General features: G+C 41.2%; 1 protein-coding gene across 2 annotated transcripts in view; it reads left to right on the forward strand.

The window, feature by feature from the left end:
* The first annotated feature begins 4,778 nt into the window (after nt 1-4,778).
* zfpm2a (zinc finger protein, FOG family member 2a) overlaps nt 4,779-14,342 on the forward strand; it is a 121,949-nt gene continuing 112,385 nt past the window's right edge. For both annotated transcript variants that reach the window (XM_056379873.1, XM_056379874.1), the window contains exon 1: nt 4,779-5,206. In XM_056379873.1, the coding sequence (XP_056235848.1) occupies nt 5,167-5,206 (40 nt within the window). In that variant the 5' untranslated portion in view covers nt 4,779-5,166. The remainder of the gene's footprint in view (nt 5,207-14,342) is intronic.

Below are 14,342 nucleotides of genomic sequence, written 5' to 3' on the forward strand. Positions count from 1 at the left end.
TGCAACACTATTATTTTAAGAAATGAACTCCTTCAAGAAGAAGGGATATTTATGATTTTAATCCATAAAAGGCTGTTATCCCCTGGAGGTGTCACAATCTCAGCTTTTGACCACATAAAAAGACAGTGTGATTAGCAGTAAGAATATACTGCCCTGTGGTTCTCTCCTCCTCCTCCTCCTCCTCCTCTTCTACAAAAAGCCTTTATTTACAGATTTGCACACTCCCATTGGGAGGAGCATAGTTTGTTTATCCCACCCTCTTCTAGTATTTCCGTCACTTCCCTGGACTTTAACGTTATGGTGCAATCTTAAGATGCTGTGAGGTTGTGTGGCATTTTGATTTCTTTTTCTTTTTTTGAAGGTCTCATTTTTTTTTTTTTTTGTTTCAAAGTGCACTGCACATTTTATATCTCCCTGGTAAATGGAAGGGATGGGTTTGGGTAAGGAAGTGGTGGTGGGGTGGGGGGGGTACTGGATGGTGGTACGGAGAGCGAAGCCTCCCTGGAAAGAGCTGGCGCTGAGGCCTCCAGGGCCGCGGGTGGTTTTGGCAGCTCGGCCAGCGGAGTGGGCACTCTCTCAGACATCTGTTTGCTCACTGCTGCTGGAGCTGCTGGCTGGATCGACAGGGGCGGGGGGATGGGGGGGGGGGGGGGGGGGGGGGGGGGTTGGAGAGCTGGAGCGTTCAGCCACAACCAGCACCAACAGCAGCATCTTACACAGGACACACGAAAACAACTCAACATTATAGCTATTAAAAGTCTTGAATCGGACTAATGTTAGGGTTGTGTCATGTGGAGGAGTGATTTAACTGCATAGGTAAAGCCAGGCCGTTCATGGACATGTGGTTGAATAGAAAACCTCAAAGAATTATGGGAAATTATGCAAAAACAATATAAAAACTGTTCGGCTTTGATTTGTTACCGTTTCAGTTGATGTGTTTCTCTTTCTTCCTTCTATCTCTCTCTTATACAGCGTATCTTACACATATCGAGGACCTGAACAGTCATATATATATATGTGCCACCCCCACCATTTACCCGACATCCACATCACTTTACACACACACACACACACACACACACACACACACATACACACACACACACACAGACCTCACATCCTCTGGAGACAAACCAATCCCCAACAGCCAGAGGGTGACACAACAGCAGGCAGAACTCATAACACTGATGTCCAAGTTGAGCTGCTGAGGCTGCTCTTTAAGGATGGAGTTCCTGTCCAAACGATGGCTGTCACTCCCAGCGCCACTGGACATGTGTGATCCCTTAAAGAAATCAACCCAGTAATTTGTCATGCCAGACACCCTGAGATATTACTCAGTCAGCAGAGCAGCTCACTTAAACAGTGCAAGAGGAAGGCTGCTGTTATTGTGCCAATAACTCAATTCAGGATTCTCGTAAAATTAACACAATAACACTGTTTTACTTTTAACAACTGCGAACACCTGCTCAGGTTATTGCAGAGCAGATCATTTAAGACCTAAGTGTTGGATGATTGTTGTATTGTAACTTTGTTACGATGCAATCGCATGCCATTTAGGGAGTGTAGGAAAATGGATAGGAGTGGTGTGGGTCAGAAAAGGGGGAAGGTTATGAATGTTTCATTTATTTTGGATGAAGAAAGGGTAAAACATCTTGTGAGAGCACAGGAGAGCCTTTTAACGTTTTTCACCCTGAAGGTAAATTTTAATTTATTCTTAAAGATTTATTACAGTTAAATATATGGTCAAATATTTCAATCAAAAATATGAAGCTCTATGTGCTTAACAGGTCATAAAGTGCATTTTGGACAACAATCCTGTCTCTATATAAGTTTTTCCCTCCATATTAAAATCATCCAACAGCTAATATATATCTGTATGTCTGTATTCAAACAGAAAAGACATGGATCTCTGTGCACTGTATGTGCAGCGAGCATGTTATTTTTCACTAACTATCAGGAGCTCCTACCTTCACTTTATTCTGCATCAACAGAAAGCAGAGCTACAATAAAGTTAAATGTGTGTGTAAAGTGAAAAAAAAAAAAGATAAAAAAAAAAGATTGGCTTTGATGAACAGGACGCATCATTTTAATATGTTTTCTACATATTCCTCTCATGCTGTGGGATGTGGTGGCTATGAGAATGAATACTCTGTAATTTTAAGGTTTTGTACCAATTCAATGGTATCATATTTTGAGATATTGAAAGGAAGGGTGTTGCATTTTCCATAAAAATATTAATAATGCTGCAGAGGGCCTTGCTTTTTAAATATGAACCATAGAGTTCAGCTGCCTCCATCCATCTATAAATATTGTTGTACAGTCCCTTACTACTATATAATGTTATAAAAAGGGTGTAAATTGTCTGTGTGTGTGTGTGTGTGTGTGTGTGTGTGTGTGTGTATGCAAAGATGGTACATGCCACCTAGCACAGGCTGCAGCAACATGCCTAATGAACTTTACATTTCAAATTCAATGTAAAACGTAAGTAAAACTAAAGAAGTGGTGAACGTCAATATCGCCCTGTTTTTGACTGGAAAAAATATATGATGTGGATAAATAACCCCGTCACTAATACACAACTTTGTCTGTTAGTTAATTTCAAAACGTCACTATCACAAAATATTTTAAAGCTCTAAATGAGACGCGGGGTCGTGTATGACATCACACTAATGAGCTGTAGAGAAACTTATTGCTCCGAAACCTATTTTCCCTTAAGAATGAGCACGATGGAGCCACCGGACAGCCCACCTCCACTGCCCTCACACTGAATGGCATTCCCCAAATGTGACTTGGCAGTTCTAATCAAATGATTTAGCACATTAAATCACCCTTTCCCCCCGTAATCTGATTATGTGAGTGCACTGCGCAGCATCTCCACAGCATACAGTATACCTTAACCTATTAATATGACCAACCTTGTGTCAGTGATTTCCCCTGCGATGGAAACAGTATCATGTTAATTATCACAACCATCTGGTCCGAGCAGTGGAAAAAAAAAAAAAAGCTTTCTCTTCCTCTCGCAGATTTGTACCTGTCAATCAAAGATGGCTTCAAACAAGCCACTGGGGCTCAGGAACGGCAGAGAAGAACCATGCTCCAGTCTCAGAGGATTTAGGAGTGGCGTTAAATTAATCTTCAGCTGGCAATTTGACTCTCCTCTCTCACTATGTTGTTGCTCTTACCACAAATCATTATTAATTTTGGTGCTGGGTTCCTAATATGGCCAGTAAACGCTATTTATGGATGTTTTAAGCGTGGTAGTTTTAGAGAGTGTGGGACTGCTTCATTTTTAACCATCTAATAAGCTTCAATCTAGTCGAGTTTATCTAGTGTGTGTGCAACTAAATCTTTACTTTGATTTTTTTTCTTCATCTATTTAACAGTTTTTCTTTGTTCTGAATGGATCATCACTCCCTCATTCCTTCAGATATAAAAGGGTGTGCGCAGTGTGACAAGGCTGAGATAATGAAATGATTCACCGTTTATGGCTGTCACTATCCCATGACATCACTGTGTTTGGATCCTGACCGAGGCTGCATGTGACGGGGGGAAAGAAAAAAGAAAGAATGAGAAAAACTTTAGCCACCAGAGGACGAGAGGGAGAGACAAACTGAGGAGGCTCGCAAGACAGATGCTCTCCTCAAGGTGAACCGCCGCTGACCCGTCTGCCACATAAATTATTCTGTAGTTTCAGACTCCATTCCAAAGTTGTGGAATTGGGTTACAAGATAATTTCACAGGCCACTTGCTTGTCTTCCTTGGCAGTCCAACTGGCTAATTGAGAGGAGTGATTTCCAGTTTGGGCAACTATTCAGAACATGGCAGTCAAAATCTGAATGATTTGAAGGCTCTTTCTCTCTTTAAAAAAAAAAGAAAAAAAAAAGAAATTCTGAATATTTTTCTCGTCCATAGGCGGACTGACTGTAGCCAAGAGGAGCCGCTCACGACCTGATCGACAGTCTATCAAATGCTGATAAATAAACAGAGGGAAAAGAGTTGTTTCTCTTCCTGGAAACACAGTGTGTCAATTTGAAAATATTTCACAATAAAAGGTCAAACACATTTTTAACTATGAGGCTCAGAGAATTTACACCAGGCTGTTGTTTGTACTACTATTACTATTACTACTATTACTGTTTAGTAATTCTGAATAGATTTTGTGCATGTTTTCAAAAATACAGACAGCAGGCGCCTAATTCAGCTTTTGACCAAGAGGTCAAGTCATTTGAAGTCATGGCATCTCAATCCAGATCAGCTCTCAGGGTGCATCATGGGAAAATGAGTAGTCAAGCAGCAAGAGAGCTACTGTGTTTAACCAGTATGGGTTCAGATTAGTCTAGGACCACATGTTAAAGGCTGTTAAATTACCCTCAGCTGTGGTGGTGGGCTCTCACCTAAACCCCCCCTCCTCCAAAAGGTTTAACATTAAAAAATGTATATGGTTTTAAAGCAGCATTAATCTGATGGCAGCAGGGTCATAAAGAAAAATGTGTGAGACGCAGTTTCCCTCAATAAAGACAAATGTTTTTATATTGTCACTGTGATGCTCGGTGAAGATCACGGCTCGAGCTGCAGTTTGTCTCCATCTCTGTTGATATTTACCCCAAAACACAGGCGCTAATTAAGGGCGACGCTAATTAATTAGCTGGAGTTAAAGTAATTGTGGATCAAGTGAAGTTCACGAAGCCGCGGCTACGGTACCCGGGGAGGAACAAACGTTATCTTCAAACAAAAGCGCGAAACGCTTTCACCTCCCCAGTCAGTCCGTGCGGATCGCGTCGAAGTGCAGCCTCATCACGGAGAACGGTGCTGAGAAAGAGTGAGAGAGAGAGAGAGAGAGAGTGAGAGAGAGAGAGAGCGAGAGACTGAGAGAGAGAGAGAGAGAGAGAGAGAGGGTGTGTATGTGTGTGTGTGAGAGGGAGAAAGAGAGAGAGAGAGAGAGAGAGAGAGAGAAAGCCAGAGCCAGAGCCAGAGAGACGAGAAAGATAAAGGAAAGACAGACGGAACGATAGACTTGTGCGTAAAAAGTACTGGTGCCCCCTTCTTCTTCTTTTTCTTTCTCAATTTCCATCAGACAAAAACCCAAAAACCGGCTGCTTGGATGAACCAAAACCTATCGATCTGTCAGTACTACACCTGGATTCACTGACCAGCCGCACAGCAGGCATGTCCCGAAGGAAGCAGAGCAACCCCAGGCAGATCAAACGTAAGTTTTTTTTTGAATGTTGTCTCGCCGCTCCACTGCGTTTCCAAGCTTATTAGAGTTTGCAGAATATTGTAATGATAGTGACCACACTGAAGCCGATTCAGCAGCGCTCAGCTCGCGCCACTCATGTGTTGCCTGTCACGGTCCGCACGCTCCAGTCTCCCTCCGCACGTATTTAGTGTTTTCTGAAGATGTGATGTAGAATCCAAATCCCACGGTGCTGCTGGCTGAAAAAGTTTCACCGCTGCTGCTGCCAAGTTGAAGCAAAATGAAGTTATTGGCTTTGTGTGTTTGATGTGACGCTATTGTAGTTTCCATCCAAAATTGTGTATCAGTGCATCACTTTGACTGAACGTGCAGACTCGTCTTCTGTAAAGCCTTTTATGCCAATTATATCAGCATTAATTATAAATTATAGGCCGGTAATTAATAATGAAGCTGCAGCACGAGGCTGCTGTAAAAGGCCGATTTGTTTTTGATTTGTATTGCTATTATATGTTTTTATTTGTAACACATAGACACACACGTCACACGCACACACACACACACACACACACACACACACACACACTCCAACTCCTTCACACACTCGTAATTTTTTCCCCTTTTCCCATTCACACTGACTAGCAGGTGTGTGTACATAAATACGTGCACACACACTTTAACAAACTTGACAATGCAGCCTGTAAACAGTGGATTATAAATATGGATTGATAGTTGCACCTCGTGCAGTAGCAGGAAAAGAGCAGGCACAGTTGTGGCATCTTTTAATTTTAATTGAACTGAAGTGTGGCTTTGCTCTTTCACCTTCCCTCTCAGCTGCACAGTCTCCTCATATTTGCTTTTCAAATATAGATGAACATTTAAACTGCTGTCCTCAGAAATACAGAGCTCTATTATTTGTTTTGAATCCAGGGATATTTAAATGAAGTGTAACCTCGTGGCCTGCATTAATTCAAAAGTGTATCATATTCATGTTGTTGAATTTTAGTCAAATTGAATATTTTTTAAAATAAAGGTTTCAACACAACTTTGAATAATTTTAACGATTTAAAAGCGCCTGTAGATCATCCACAAATATGTGGGGATTTGTCCACACACACACACACACACCCACACCCACACACATACACAAGCACATGAACATAAACACACTTTCACATTGCAAATACAGCTGACATCTGAGTGTGTGTGTGTGTGTGTGTGTGTGTGTGTGTGTGTGTGTGTGTGTGTGTGTGTGTGTGTGTGCGTGTGTGTACAGTGTGTGTTTTCAGTTTGTCCACTGTATGCTGCTGCTGTAAAAAGCAGACTGTGGTTAGTTTGGGGTCAAAATATCAAATATCAAACCACATGCAACCGTTTGTAGGACGTCACTGTCACACTGTTTATGTGTGCTTCAAGACAATTCAGAAGTAGGGCAACATTTGTGTGCGTGTGTGTGTGTGTGTGTGTGTGTGTGTGTGTGTGTGTGAGCTCACATGCATGAATTCATGAGGCCATGTGTTGGTGTACAAGAGCTTTTTATTACATTTGTGTCAGACAGATTGAGCCACAGAGGAGACTTGATGTCACCCTGTTTTATTTCACACGTAACTGTAACTCACTAATTATGTGTCGTAAAAAAGTTTTTAAAGTTTTTAAGGCATTTTTGACGTTTGCAATCTGGATTTTGACGTTTGTTTTTTTAGCTAAAGAAAATAAGGATTTATCAGTATTTTTAATTCTGTACTGTAGATTTTATTAATGTAAAAATTAATGAAAATAATTAGTTTCCTCAGTTATTTTTAAAACAACCTGTGTAACATTTTAAATATCTCAGTTTTTACTGACAATCGTCTTGTTTGAAATGTTTTATGAATAAATCCACTTATTTTAAAAACAGTGTAGAGAAGCTTGGTACAGTATAGTTCCCTCAAACTCTGAAGAGAAATAATTATTTTGGAGAAACATGCTTTTATTTTAACCATCTTTGAGTTCATATTTGTGTTTTTTTTTGCTGGCATCCACCATAAAACCCACAACCATTTCTGATCAACAAAGAAGCACGACACCATATGACGTGATAGGCCCACTCATCTTTGGACCAATCCCATCGTAGCATCCGAAATTTTGTTGTTGAGCAAATGAACGTCTAACGTTTGTGTTACGCTTTCGTCATTGTGACCCGGACTTGTGTGAATTAGTATGTCATGTGTAAGATCTTGTTAATACTGAGCCGGTGTGCAGCCGTACTGTATAATCAAGCTCTAGTTAGAAACAGAAAGGTCACGGGGAGCCTAGATCCTCTCCTCTACCCCGGGAACTCTGGGAAAAAGGCCGAGGAGGCACTGCACAGAAAGTCAGCACAGACAGTCATTCTAAAGGACAAAAAGGTTGTTGGGCGCAGCCCCCCCCCCCTCCCCTGCATACATTGGACCGTTATCTAAAATTGTGATTTATGCAGTATTTTAATATTTTGCTTATTCTTTCCCCTTGGGTGCTCTCTGAGCGGTGATAAAAAGGCGATGCTGAAAGAGCACCATTAATTTGCTCCGATGACTGGGGAGATAAGGCCAGATAATGGGAAAGATAAGCAGAGAAGATATACCATCAGAAACCCGATTATTACCATTAAAATTCCAGCCCAGCAATCTGCAGCTGGCTGATAATTCCTTCTCCGTTTCCACCACTTTGGATGATAAGGCAAAAAATAGTCACTCAGTGCTCCTTGATTAGGCTGCCTGGATATCCCGATAATACAGTGATAAATTATGTATTTTCCCCCCTTGTTTTTTTTCTGTGAAACGTTACATCTGATTTTTTTTATATATAAATATATATTCCTGGGCCCCCTCCTGTATCCCCCTCCCCTTGTTGCTTTTCTAAGAAAGCGAAAAACCCCTATACACTTTTATTGTAATAAGAGTTTGATAGAAAGAGGAGATAGTGGTGGAGGTGTTTTGTGTGGGAGCACATATCAATGTTATCAGCTCATCTCCCAGGGCCAGCTGCTAGCTGCTGTTGTTTTTAGCCTTATCACCCCGTGCCAATATGCCAATAAATTGCCCAGATTGTTAGCTGTTCAAAGGCAGGTCAGTAGAATTTGACAGGAATGATGAAAATATCGCTGATGCTCTGCGGATTGCGATTAGCTGCTGTAATATGATGTGTGAATTCCACCAAGCTCCCTCTATCCTCTCTTCTCCCTCCCTCCTCTCCTCCCCGTCCTCCTCCTCCTCCTTCAACAACCCCCCCCCCCCCCCCCCCACTCTCTCCACCCCACCCCACCCCACCCCCTTCGCCTCTCCCCGGCTGCTGGTGGTGTCCATACCTCTATTCGTACTGAGAGGAGAACATTTTGATGCTTAATAGGAAGGAAAGATATGAACAGGCTGAATTGAAACCAGGACCCTCAGAGTAATTTTTCTGTAAAATTGCCCCCCAAAGTTTCACGGCGTAAAGGGGAATCTGGATGATGTAGGGAGCGTGCCTCCACCAGTGTTTATGGGAACATATTGAAGCGGCCCTCTGAGGCCATGCGCGGACATCTAATGTCAAATGTGCTTATTAAACTGACTTAGTGTTCTCCCCTTTACTGTTGTCTTCACCATATGGACCGTCTGAGAATTCATGTTGCTTCCCTTTGGCTCTTTCACTCGACACCGTCCAACCAGAATCAAGCACCATACTGTAGTGATTATACTGCTCTTTTACTGTAAGTTTCTATAGCACCCGAACGGCAAGTGCTCAAGTCCCCAGAGCTCACCACTGTGTCACACTGTCAAAACACCTAATCTACTCATGTGATAGTGATCTCACATCTGTAAAGCTGCTCCACTGCAGTGTACAGTTATTTTTCTATTTTTTTTTTTTTATTATTTTTTTTATTTTTACCCATAATACCTTGTGGAAGCAGTTGGAACAGGGGATAGTGATGTTGTTGTAAATATTGCTTTTCCTATCCCATTTCCGTAGATGCATTGTCTCACTGATATATTTCATATTACGGCCTTTGAGGAATATGATGCTGGAGAAAAAAAACATTTAATGCAACTGCCTGGGTGTTATTTGGTTGTAATTGTTTCCTGCTACAGAATGCACTGACCTTTAAGTTAGCTTAAATCCAATGCATTGTGCATACAACCCCTTGGATTATAAAAATAATAAGGCGCCTGCTTTCCTGAACCAGTCAGTTTAGAGCTGAACCACAGCCAAACAAGGCTCCCTGCTCGATTTAAAAATCTGCTTTTTATCGTAGCCACCATTTTTTTTCCATCTCTGCTCTACAGTTAATCTCTCCAACTCCTTAGCATAAGGCCACTTTATGTAACGTCAGAACATTGTTTATCATATCAGGTGACATTTCTATCTTTGAGGGGCATTTATCAGAGGCAGATTACAGTAGTAAGGGATAAGAGGAGTGTTTACTGAATTGACTGCCAAAATCCTGTATCTGAATTTGTCTGTATGTTTGCTTGTGTATACATTTGTGCATGTACAGTTTGTGCGATGAGCAAGTGGCTATGTGTTTTAGCAGAGGGATCAGAGCTGTTAGCTTGATGTTTTTTTTTTTTTGTTGTTTTGTCTTTTTTCTCAGGGAGCAGACTCTTCATCCATATTTCCTACAACTTAGCTCAGCTCTGCTTCTCTTGTATACGGAAAGAGTGCTGATGCTGGGGAAGTCGTATACACTGCATTTCACCCTTGGCCCCGCAAACGCTGGCAACTCCAGCAGTCAGATGTTTTGGGGGTGTAAAATCAAAAAAATGTTTGCATGCCAACCTCCCTGTATATTTAAGGGTCTCTCTTTCATTGGGTGACAATCACGCCGTGTCTCTTGTGTTTCTCTTGTTGATTTCTGTCAGAAGAAGAATGGTTGTTGAATGCCAACTTTCCCTCAAACATCTGTTCCCTGCCAATAACAGCTTGTGCCGTTGCCTCGTCTTAGCTGAAGGATCCCCAATTGCCTCCTCACTTTTGACACAAAACAACAATGCAGATGAATGTCATCTCCTTGTAATGTTTTTTCCTGTTGTGTCTAAAGTAAAATGTTTTTTTGTGTGTGTGTGTGTGTGTGTGTGTGTGTGTATAATGAAAGACTTTGTGCTTGTGTGGTGTTGCTATTACTACTTATATCACAGGCGTTGCTGCTATAGGGAGAGGAATGTATAGCAGCTGCTGTTTCCTTTGTTGAAAACTGTGCTGTGTGATGTGTGTGATGAGCTGGGGTTGGCAGCCCGATGGACTGACGGTGCCTAATCCTGCCCTCCCTGTCGCTGTAGCTCGCAGTGCCTGGACAGCAGTGTGAAATGTGGGCAGGGTGGCTGCAAAGGTGGAGGTCACTTCCTCACGCAGCTTCCTCTTTATCTTCCTCTTTCCTGAATTCCACTGCTATTATTCCAATAACCGCTGGTTCAAGCTGTCACCATTGTGTTTTCATTCAGGCACTGGAACTGTCGCCAGTGTGAACAAAATGTTAATTTTAGAAATATGTGCAGATCAAATACAAATTGTGCTCGTAGCTGCTGACTGCGTTCACGGTGTATTTCCTATTTCATTTCACATTTCTGTCCCCAGCCATATTCCTCTGTGTTTAGTTAGATTTTATATCAGTGATGCCCACTGAGCCCCCGGGTAACAATTGACTTTCAGTCTGCTTTAAGTTAATAGCCTTGTCTCTTGCTTGTAGGGATCAATATCGGTATTAATTAATCACCATTATCAAGAGCAGGATCTAGTTCCATTTGTTGTTACATCAGCAAAATATCAATAGAGAAAGTGGACTCCCTGATCGTCATGGCAACTTCATCTCTTAGGTCAAAGAGAGTTTATCTTATCTTGCTGCTGAGAGTGGCAAACTGCTTAGGAATCTAGTTTAGACTCAAAGATCATCGATTTAAGCCTTTTTTCACCCCCACCTTGTTGTTTCAGGAGAGAGGGGGTGAAAAAACAGAGAAAGGCAGCATTCTAATCACAACAGAGATGTAAGATTTAAATATTGATGTCCAAAGGCCATTACAGCAAAGAGGGCCTCTGGTCTCGCTGTTGTTCAAGTACGTCCTTTTAAGACCCAGACAAAGCTTTGATTATCAGAGGTGTCACCGTGGAGTATGTCTGTATAGCTGACAATGTCGGACTGCAGGGGAGATCAGTTTCCTGCAGCCACCGTCATAGAATGTTAACAGAGCACACTCTACATCCTGGTCTTTCTCCAGGCCTCAGACGCACTGTGTCCTGGAACTCACTGTTTATGAGGCTCTTTATGTTGTGATTATGCAAAGTTCTGCAGGGCTGAAATGACCGGTCCAGTATGGATTAATCAGACAACACAAAGTTCATTGGCAGAAAAAAGGTTGATGATCGATTTATCTTTAATGCATTTCTTTTAAACTAAGAAGTCTCTTGCTTCAGTTTCTTTTGTGATAGTAAACTGAATTTATTTTGGTTTTGGGCTCTTGACTGGACACACCAGACAAATAAAGATATCTGTTTAGACTCTGGGCATTTTTACTATTAAGATTCATTCATATTATTGATACCCCCATAACCAGTGGTGGGAGACGTATTCAGATCCTTTACTTTACTTTAACAGCAGAGCTAAAAATGCTCCATTACAAGTAAAAGTCCTGTATTCAGAATTTAGAGTAAAGTAAAAGTACACAAGCATTGGTAGAAGAATGTACTAAAAGTATTTACTGTGCAGGAAATAGCCCACATGATTATTATACATTATATTAGTATTACTGATTCATGCTCATTCATCCAAGTGGCATTTTACCATTGTAAGTGGTGATCATCGCACTTATATTATTTAGAACATAACACTGTTGTTTTGTATGTAAAATCATAATCTAAAAATAACCGGTGTTTATAACTGTTAAATAACTATAGAGGAGTACACAGTACAGCATTTCCCTCTGAAGTGTGGGAAATGAAAAGTATTGAGAAGCCTTAAATTTGAATACTGAAATAAAATATGAATTAGACTTACAGTAAATACACTCCTTGAGTAAACTTACTTAGTTACTTTCCAGAACATAAATAAAAGAGTGATATTTGTGGTATTTGTCTGAGTGTATTGAAATGTGGCTGAAATTCATTTTAAGCCAATATTATTCCACACAGTCATTTCACATTCTTGTTCACCTGCATATTTTTTTTTTTTATGTGCATTGTGCAGCGCGATTAGGAATTTGTGTAATGAGTGGTCATTTTGTATGTGCATTGTACGGAGCGCAGGGTGGAGTAGCCTGTTCTCATGGGAACTTAAGTTCTGGTTGGAGCTGTTTGGGCAGTGGCAGGCCTGGGTGCTTGGATGTACCTCATCATGCTGCAGAATGCTCCTCAGGGTTGGAGCAGAGAGCAGGGGCACTGCCTGCTTTTTTTTTTTTTTTCTTCCTCTTTTTGCCTCCGGGACACAATTGCCTCATTTAACATTCTCTATTTGGCCCCTGCCAAGAGGGGAAATAGCCAGGGTGAGTAAGAGAGGCCGCCACACATCATGAATTCTTCTTTCATTTAACTTGCACAGTCCCTTTTCACCTTGGTGATGCACATGGATCAGGAATGAAGATATTGCTCAATTAAGGGGATTTCTGAGGTTGCTCCTGAGGTATTGCAGTTATTTTTGTGCCATGCCGAGGTTTTGATGTATCATGGATATGGATATTGGGTTCATCACATTTGTGTGATGATTTGACATTTCCTCTGCGCCTGCAACAGGAACTCGCCTCTTGCCATATTCAAGAAATAAAAGTCCAGGGATGGAAATGTGTCAGTCTTCCACTGCAGAGACACAAATAACTTTTATTTCTGTATTAAGATTCTTTTTGTTTATTTCAATTTAATTAGCCACAGTTAATCAGAACATTTTCATGGAATATGTCAAAATTGATATGAGGGTTTTGACTGAATCTTGGATGAGAGGAAGGAAAGGGACTCCTTGGAAATATGAGTCACATTTTTCAGCAGGCATCATCATGTTGTCAGCAATATACAGTAGAATTATTGGCCAAGCCTGGAGTTTGACTTCATCCACATAATATAAACATTGTTTCAGTAATTAAAAAAATAAATATGAGATGGTGATTTTTTTTTTTTTAAAGGGGAATGATGTGGCAGGAGCAGGATAGAAGCTGGCACACCAGAAAGTGACGCCCTAATAGCTGCTCAGTCTAAATCTCTGGCTTGGCAGGAATTACTGGGGATGTGTTTTTTATTGGGGGGGTGGGGGGGGGCAGCGCGATGCACAACTTCGCATCAGGATAAAATGCACCAGGCTCTATAGTTAAGGAATAGGTGGCAACAGAGGATTAAGTAACAAGCTTTTCAGTTCAATTTGTACATCAGCATTTTCCGGCAGACAAATGGCACAAAACACACAGCATCTTAAGGGTTCAGTGGAAAATCACTAATGACAAAGCTTTGTAAATAGATAAACAATTTATGTCAAATATGCTGAAAATATAAAACAAACTTCAAAACATGTTAATACTTTAAAGAGGCTGTGTTTTGATTTGCACCATTGCAAAGCTGGTAAAGCTGTTGACAGCACAGCTTACACATCATGTGATCAGAGGCCATATCTGCCTGCACGCGATTAGCAAGGGAGCACTGCTACAGAAATAGCCACAATGGAAGCCGCACTCCAGTTGGAGCAGGTTGATGATGATCGATGATATTCGGGTAAATTATGCAAATCAGATTAGACGGCCTGTGTGTGTGTGTGTGTGTGTGTGTAATATCGGAGGGTGACGTAATGAGTGACGTGCTGCAAAGTCCACACGTCTCCTGCTTCTTATTATCCCGGAGCAGGCTGTGAGAAGTGACAGAGTAAACATCCAGAGAGAAATGCAGCCACCATTATTTCAGAATCAGCCAATTTTCTCTCTCTGTGTATTTCAGAGAATGCTTATCTAGTAATTACTAAAAACTGTTGACATTGAGCAAGTGCTGTAGCCAACTAAAATGCCTTTTTGTCTTATGATATCAGATTGGATTTTTATCTTAGGTTCACGCAATCATGCATTCCTGAAAACCAAAGATATCTGCCTCAAACTCCTCAGCTCCAGCATAAGTGCAGAATTAAGAGGCTCATTTTGAAAAACTACAATCATTACAACCTGCATTCATTTCTGTGGTGAAATACTGATAATAT

This window comes from Seriola aureovittata, chromosome 7, assembly GCF_021018895.1.
Source record: "Seriola aureovittata isolate HTS-2021-v1 ecotype China chromosome 7, ASM2101889v1, whole genome shotgun sequence".
Classification (NCBI taxonomy): Eukaryota; Metazoa; Chordata; class Actinopteri; order Carangiformes; family Carangidae; genus Seriola; species Seriola aureovittata.